The 8,719-nt window shown below is 42.0% G+C and overlaps 1 protein-coding gene across 1 annotated transcript; it reads left to right on the forward strand.

Moving 5' to 3' along the window:
- The first annotated feature begins 661 nt into the window (after positions 1-661).
- On the forward strand, positions 662-5,241 carry ZNF22 (zinc finger protein 22). The gene is made up of 2 exons (XM_081823898.1): positions 662-972; positions 3,238-5,241. Exon 2 carries the CDS (start codon positions 3,318-3,320, stop codon positions 3,993-3,995), a length of 678 nt encoding a protein of 225 aa, XP_081680024.1. The 5' UTR covers positions 662-972; positions 3,238-3,317; the 3' UTR covers positions 3,996-5,241.
- The last annotated feature ends 3,478 nt before the right edge of the window (positions 5,242-8,719 follow it).

The following is an 8,719-nucleotide window of genomic DNA, read 5'->3' on the forward strand; positions in this document are numbered from 1 at the left end:
GCTGGAGTGGGGGGGGGTGGGAGGGATGGGGTGGCTGGGTGATAGACATTGGGGAGGGTATGTGCTATGGTGAGCGCTGTGAATTGTGCAAGACTGTTGAATCACAGATCTGTACCTCTGAAACAAATAATGCAATATATGTTAAGGAAAAAAAAGAAGAAGAAGAAGATAGCAGGAGGGGAATAATGAAGGGGGGGAGATCGGAGGGGGAGAGGAACCATGAGAGACAATGGACTCTGAAAAACAAACTGAGGGTTCTAGAGGGGAGGGGGTGGGAGGATGGGTTGGACTGGTGATGGGTATTAGAGAGGGCACGTTCTGCGTGGAGCACTGGGTGTTATGCACAAATAATGAATCATGGAACACTACATCAAAAACTAATGATGTAATGTATGGTGATTAACATAACAATAAAAAAATTTTTTAAAAACTTCCATTTTATACAACTCCTTGGAACATTTCCACTTCCTAGACGGGATGCTGCCCATTCATGATCGCTTAACAAAGCCAACTGAGATCTTAAAAAAAAAAAACTTTTTTTTAACACAGGTGACTGTATCGTAACAGTTTCGGCTCTCCAGAGTACCTCTATATAATTAATAAGTGCTCAATACTTTAGAAAGAATGACGTTTGGGGTTGGGCAGGCCGGTACTGCCTTTCAAAAGCCCCGACTGACCAGGCTGCAGTCAGCTGGCCCCGGAGGCCATGGCGCGCACACAAAGGGACCCGGCCACAGGTCTTGTGATGCTGCGGAACCTCGGGACGCCTCCGGCGCGGCGGGCGAGCGAAACAAAAAGAAGAAACGAAGGGTTTCTTCTTTCCGGTGGGCCCAGCACCATAGAGGGTCGGCCCCGCCACGTTCCTAGAGCGGCCGCGCGGCGCCGACTGACGGCGAGGCCCGCACTTCCGGCGGCGCGAGGGGTGCCCAGCCAGCGAGCGAGCCAAGGCGGCGGCGGGCGGCCCGCTGCGCGGTGAGTGGGCCAGGGGTGCGCGGCCCGGTGCTCGGAGGCGGCTCGGGCGCCGGTTGGCCGTCTCGGGGCGGGGCAGACCTGGGCCCCTGCTCCCCGAGCTGCTAGGAAGGCTCGGCGCCGGGCGGGGGCGGGGGCGGAGGGAGCTGGGCGGGCCCGGCCTGCGAGGAGCGGCCGTCTGAGGCCTGGGGAGGGCGGAGGCCTGCGCGGGAGCTCCTGCCAGTCGGGCCGCAGTGCCCACGCCGGCCGTCGCCGCCTCTTTTCAGGACTAAATACTTTGAACAAATGCTTGGGTAGCACAGGGCTGTTAGGAGCGAGCTGCGGATACTGACTCCTTTACACCTCTGACACCCCGAGGATGTCGCAGCTTTATTGTCCTCCCGATTTTATGTAGGAGAAAGCAGGTTCATTCCGGGTACGCGTGTTCGCACGACGACAGCTCCCATCGCTCAGGTCTACCGTAATACCCGCACCTGCCGAGAAATTATGCTGAGCCCGGGTCACGGCGCAGGACTTGGTGTTGAAAGTTGTGGCTGCACGTCAGTTCTGCCACCAAGAGGACAGGCTCCAGGATCGAGCTGCTAGGGGTTGGGGGCCTGGCCGAAGTCCGCCTGCCTTTCCTTAGCTGTAAAATGAAGAGCATCGCGTGAAGCTGCTATGAGAATTAAATATCCTAGAACACTGTCTGGCATACCACTAAGGCTGCCTCTTAGTATGATTTCCTCATCTGTAGTGTTCTAGGTGGATTACATAGTCTCAGAGTTTCCTACCAGATCTGACTTACATAGTATTAAAAAATAAATGTTTTTTTCGATGTATAATTCCCGTTATAGCTGTTTTTTGAACATCAACACCACGTACCTAACAAATGTCTCCTTGAAACAGATATTCTGTAAATAGATAAATATTCTGTAATTATACTCTGCAAATATTGACTAAAGTTAATGAGCGGTGCTCTCTCGGTGATTGGTATTGTATGCAGTTTGCGCTTTCTGATACTTAACCATAATTACAACAGAGATAATTATTAAATATCCAAATAAGGTCCTCAGCACTACCAGGTTTGGAGTCTGAATTATACAAAAAGATGAAGGAAAGGCAAGAACAATGATGTAATTTGTATTTTCAGTTATTTGCTTTATAAGCTTTTATGCAGAGACTCAGGGTAATTATTCCCATTTTAAAGTCTACTTCCTGACACAGGGTGTGGAAGATAGTTTCAATAATTTAATTACTTTTTCAACCTAGCTTATCCCACATTATCCCCTATTTAGAGTTTGTGGCTTGTTTGTTTATGGCCATTATTTTAAATAACCTTATAAGTAAATAAATGAAAAAATTTTTTTGAATTTTTGCAGCATTTGGGTATTTTAAAACTTCTGTTTTTGCATGTAAACTTACTTTCTCCTCTTCTTGTGTTCTACTCACTACCCTTTGTTTCTACTCAGTTTCATTCCACTTTACAGTAAAAGTTCTTCTGAATTTTTTTTTCTTCCCCGGAAACAATTCACTTGTTTCAAGTTTTCAGAGAATTGTCCTCTTTCTTGGGTTATTAGAATCTAGGGGAGAAAAAAAAGCATCTTTTCATTTACATTTTTCTTATCCAGTATTACTGAATTGACTCACAGAAACTTGCCACTCCTTATAGGGTAGTTCTTACTTTCAAAACGATTAATGCTACAAAGTTAGAGCCAAGTTGTATCCATGCTGTGAAAGTAGAATGGCAAAACAAGTAAGGATAAACAAAAATAATTTAATAAAGTAGTATGATTTGTCATTCTTTCTAATTCGGATGCCTTAAATAGTCACCAGTAAGTAAGTAGAATTTTAACAGGGGAGTAAATATTAAAATGTAATGATAGTCTATTACCCAAATTTTGATTGTCTTTCAGTTATTTCTTCTATTCCCATTAGGATATTATGTTGTCTCCACCTTTTAATCCTTCAGTTATATCATTTGATAATGCCTAATAAAAACTTGTATTTCACATTATCACTTTTATCCTGTCCCAACAGACAAAAACTCCATAGGTAAATTTGGTCAAAATTTGGGTATATTTATTAAGTTGAAACCCTGGGAATTATTAGAATTATTTTGCAAGTATTTCCCCCCCCAGAATTATCTTTGTTTTCATATGTATTGGATACATTTTTAATTTACACATGGATACAGTTTCAGTGGGTTGAAGACTGAATAATATGGGTTAAAGTTGAATAATAACAATAATGAGTGATTGACTTTGGCTTTTATTTTTTTCTTCTACACAGAAAATTGAGCTGTGTAGCTCTAGGGAGTGAAACTTCAGAAGAAGAGAGCAGACTCTTAAGAATACATTTGGCTCATAACCATGCGGTTAGGAAAACCAAAGGGAAGTATTTCTCGGAGCTCAAGCCAAGGAAAAGCCTATGAGAACCCACGCAAAACAGGCCGGCAGCGGCAAAAATGGGGAATGACTGTTCGATTTGACTCAAGCTTGAGTAGACTGAGAAGAAGCCTGGATGAGAAGCCTTATAAATGTACTGAATGTGAAAAGAGTTTCAGTCAGAGCTCAACTCTTTTTCAACACCAGAAGATTCACACTGGAAAGAAATCCCATAAATGTGCCGACTGTGGGAAAAGTTTCTTTCAGAGCTCTAACCTCATTCAGCATCGGCGGATCCATACCGGGGAAAAACCCTATAAATGTGATGAGTGTGGAGAAAGGTTTAAACAGAGCTCAAATCTCATTCAGCACCAGAGAATTCATACTGGAGAAAAACCCTATCAGTGTGATGAGTGTGGCCGATGTTTCAGCCAGAGTTCCCACCTTATTCAACATCAGAGAACCCACACAGGGGAGAAGCCCTACCAGTGCAGTGAATGTGGCAAATGCTTCAGCCAGAGCTCTCATCTTAGGCAGCACATGAAGGTGCACAAAGAAGAGAAACCTCGTAAAACCCGGGGCAAAAATATTAGGTCAAAAACTCACTTAGTGTCATCCTGGAAAGCTGGTACAGGTAGGAAGTCAGTGGCTGGTCTCCGCTAAGGAAAGGGCACTGCTTTGGCCTTTAAAAAAATAAATAAATAAAAGCTATCTCTTTTAGAACTGGAGATATTTTGTAATAGAGCACTTAAATACTATATCCTTTCCTAGCATGGAGACATTGTAATGACATTGGGCTGAAAGAAACTATGAGTCCAGCTGTTCTCATCCTTTTTTTTTGATGTAACTTGGAGTACAAAAAACTGAAACTATGTTTTGAGAGAATATAAGACCCTTGACCTCATGTGATACTGCTTCCTGCATCATTTTGACAAAAACAACCATGTTTTGATGACAGATGTAAAAGTGCAGGTATTCTGATGACTCCTCAGCTTTAGGACTTCCTGTGGAAGGAGTAATTAAAAGGGAGAAGAAATTAATCCCGTTAGTTTGGAAGTTCTGCAACCGATGAGGAGATTTTATGTTTGTAAAGTTTTGTAGTATATTAACCATTGGTTTGTAAGTATGACTCAAGATTCAACATATTAACATGTATTCATGTTCGAAGATTTTTAATCAACAAAGCCCCATCACTCTGTTAGCTTTTTTTTCCCCCCCTTCTGCTTATGGATAGTTATTAATTAAAGGAATTGAATTTCCCTCTTTTACACCAAATTCTTAGAGATTGTAGAAGCCAAAGTGAGAACTGAATTAGACCACAAGTCTCCTATTCTTAGAAGCACAGTTCTTTGAGGTGGTGGTACACTGTGTCACTTGTTTTCCAGAAGTTGGGGTGGGCTTATGTTGATCCATCCCCATTTGTATTTTGGTATTCTCTTATACTCTGACAAACTGAGCTAGCCTTTTAGATCTACATGAATAAATAATTAAACCATATACCAACACACCTCAACTTGTTAATTAGAAATCTACAATTTACACACTTCCCTGCTTTCCCCCTTGGGGAGTTTTAGGTAACACTGGTTATCTTAAATGTTTGTCAACAGCGAAAGTCATTTAATTCAAGTGTTGGTGCATTTGTAGCTCCATGTGTAGATTTTGAAATGTAAGCTAACTTTCTCTGAGTTAATACGAATTATTTATGAAGTCTAGCATACACGTTTCTTAACTTTTATCAGAACAGTGCCAAGTGTCAGACTTTCTGATCAGCCTTCAGCTCAGGTTTTAATTTCTATTGAATGCTAACATTCTTCTGATTTTTTTGTATCTTTTATAATCATACCAGTTCTTGCTGTATTAATGACAGTTATCTATAAAAATAAAACAAAATGGAATATTTTGCATACTACTACCCTCTGTTTATTTTGCTCCTGGAAAATGGTTTTAATGACATAACACCTAAAATCACGGCTTTTGGAAGAATCACTTGGTTTGCCTGTTTTTTATTTCCTCAAGCTTGAACTTTGCCTCCCTCCTAGCTTTGCATTGAGTGCAAGTCATAGAAGATGGTCTCATTGACAATAGTTTCATCCAACAAAGTATCCACAAAGTGTTTTGTGAGTATGAGGTGATTGCAATTATCTTTTACAAAAGACTTGATCTTTGACCACTTAGCAAGTGTCCTATTAATCACAGCCAAGTCACTTTGTAGCAGGGACATGGCTGTAGGGCCATTTTGAGGATCTGTCATCAGTTTTATAGAAGTTTTGTGTCTGGAATAACTTCTGACTGGGACCAACACCACTTTAAGAATTTGCCAATTTTGACAGCAACCTGCAACAGAAAGACCTCTGTATATTGTTAGATTTCATAATTTATGTTTTTACCCTGAATGACTTCCATATTCTGTATAGAAGTAAAGCAAATACTCCAGATTTTTATGTATTCCCAGTTTGTGGTGTGCATTTCTTCTCAGAGCCCTAAAACTAGGTCAGTCCATGGTAGCCTTCTGTAGTAACTAACGTGCACTGCAGCAACCTTCATCTTTTATGACCGTCTTATGAGAGGAAAATACCACAGCTGCTTTAAGTTAATGAATCAAAGGATGTGTTCCCCTACTAGAAATTGAGTTACAGGAGAATGTGAATCTGATAGGCACAGCCTCTGAATACAGTCTCCTATGAAAATACGCTGCCCCTCAATACTCTGCTGAATTTCCATCATCACTCAGGTTTACTAAACTGAATCCTTTTATTCCTCTGGCAGCCTCCTTTCTTACACAATCTGGATGTTTTACTTGGGAAGGAAAAAAGCTCCAAGGTTGTTTTTTTTAAGTATCGCTGAAATTTCATTCACCCTACACTAATGAATAAGGAGTGTTGTTAAATTTCTTTGCCTGCCACATTCATTTATTCAGTCATTTTGTAAGTATGGTAGAAATAAAACTGACCAAGGCAGCCCGAGTTTAAGGAACTTTGGTTAAATGAGTAGTCAAGTAGAGGAACTGAGAAACCAGGAAAGCAAGTACAGGGTGCTGTGCAAGCAAGCACAGAGACGGGACCCTCTGCCCAGTGGTTCCCAATTTCAGGGTGCTTCAGAATCCCCCGGAGGTCTTGTTAACACATTTCTGGGCCCATTCCCAGAATTGCTGATTCATCAGGTCTGGGCTATAGCCAAATAATTTACATTTCTAACAGGCTCCTAGGTGATGCTGACGTGCTGGTCCAGGACACACTTGAGAACCGCTGCTATAACCCATTACTGGAGGGTAGGGATGTGCTTGCATAAAATGGTGTCTACGTCAGATACAGAATACTATTCCTTGCTAAGGGTGGGCAGGATTTAATGATGAAGACAGCTCTGGGGTCAGCCACTTAGGTTTACATCTTAATTACCTTGCAACTGGGCAATTTGAAAAATTGCTCTTGAGTAAATTCAAGAAGATACCTATGGTTGAGTTGTGGAGGGTATTAAATGAACTAATGCAGGTAGAGAGCTTAGCATGGAGCCTGGGACATTGTTTAGAATTTACTGAGTAGGGGGCGCCTGGGTGGCTCAGTCATTAAGCGTCTGCCTTCGGCTCAGGTCATGATCCCAGAGTCCTGGGATTGAGCCCCACATCGGGCTCCCTGCTCGGCGGGAAGCCTACTTCTCCCTCTCCTACTCCTCCTGCTTGTGTTCCCTCTCTTGCTGTGTCTCTCTCTGTCAAATAAAATAATCTTAAAAAAATAATTAAAAAAAAAAAAGCATTTACTGATTAGCTTCTTAGGTTGCCAGAGGCAGAGAAGCTAATACATAGAACCTAAAATTGTCAGTGACAAAGGTATTACTCCCATAAATTTAAAGGTGAGTTCTCTTACTTCAGTTGAGTCAAGACTCTCACAGAGAAAGGGATGCCTATAAAGGGCAAGAACCATGTGGTAAGTTTCTAAGGGAAATTTAAGAATCTATGAATTTTTTGACAGGTAATAGGAGTCCCTCTTCAAAATAGAAGCACATAACCACAAACAGTATTTATACTCCATATTAGGGAGGCAGAGTGCTTTCATTTTGTTGTGGAAATAAAAATTTGTTGAGAACTGGCCATGTATAAAAGACTGGGAGAAAAAAAGGTAAGTTACATTGTTTTTTAAAGTAATATTGAAACAGGTGATGACCATGGTGGTGATTGCCATTCAAATTGGGAGAATTTACATCTAGTACAGGAAGGCAGGAAGGAAGGGATCGCGAAAGGGATGACATTTATTAGGTTAGGAAATGGAAACCCAAAAGGCTATAGAGGCTAGGCAGCTAAGCCAGAGTGACCCGCGCTGTAAACTGCGTTTCAGACACTTGTTGCCATGCAGAGGTTCGGGCCCAGGCATACCAGCTCCTGATTTTCCAAGAGAAACCAAAAATCCAGATTTTAAGTCACAACCCTTCCAGCTGGCCATACTTGGACTAGAATTTTAAGGAGGTAAAGCCTCTGTGTATGACGGGGATTAGGGGGAGCAAGGAGGGGAGAGGCAGAGCTACATGACGGAGTGGAAGCTGCAACGCACAGAATGCTCAGGGAACAGCAAGTAGCTGCTTTATTGACAGTGCAGTTTCATCCAAGAGATGTGGAAGATACGGCTGGAATGGGCCTCCAGGAGAGCCTTAAAAATCACCTTAAGGGTGAAACAGTTTGTTAAGATGAGTTGCATAAAGGTTTTTAGGGCATAGTTTGGAAGGCAATGATCCCATGAAAGAGAACAACCAAGTCGCTAGAAGAGAAACTCCCCCAGAAGAGACCCACTTGGCTACTTGGACCTACAGGGCTTCACTTCCTGCCTTGGGCCTCAAGTCTCATCTCCTTTCATTCCCTGCTCCACACTAAGTGACAGCAACTCCAAACTGCTCTGTAACTTTGCTTATCCTGCTTTGACCAATACCTACTCTGAGAGACCTCCAAGAAGTCAGCCTTAAATCTTCCTTTAAACTGAATTGTAATGATCCACATTTCAGTCTCTCTAATTCTTCCTCTCTCCTACTAGACTATGAGCTCCTGGCTTATAGTAGTCATTCAAGTCAAAGTTTTAATGAAGAATGACCAAGAGGGAAGTACAGAAAGAAGGTTAAAGAAAGAGGTAAGGAGTTAGTTCTGGGGAGTTTCTAGCCTGGCTGTCAGCTACCATACCTACTCTAGCTGGAGAGTACCACCTAGAACTTTTCTTCCCTCATCTGCCTCCTTATCCCTCTTCTTCAATCTTTCTATTCTTCTGGAGGTCCTTGCCCATTGTGTAATTCATTCTTTAGCCTTGCACAAGGTACACACTTATATTTGTTGAGTGAGTGAATGAGGAATGAATGAAAAAACAAATGTATCAAATGGCATCAACCTTTAAAGAATCAGAGATTCTCATGGT

This window comes from Leptonychotes weddellii, chromosome 6, assembly GCF_054177405.1.
Source record: "Leptonychotes weddellii isolate Sample4059 chromosome 6, ASM5417740v2, whole genome shotgun sequence".
Taxonomy (NCBI): domain Eukaryota; kingdom Metazoa; phylum Chordata; class Mammalia; order Carnivora; family Phocidae; genus Leptonychotes; species Leptonychotes weddellii.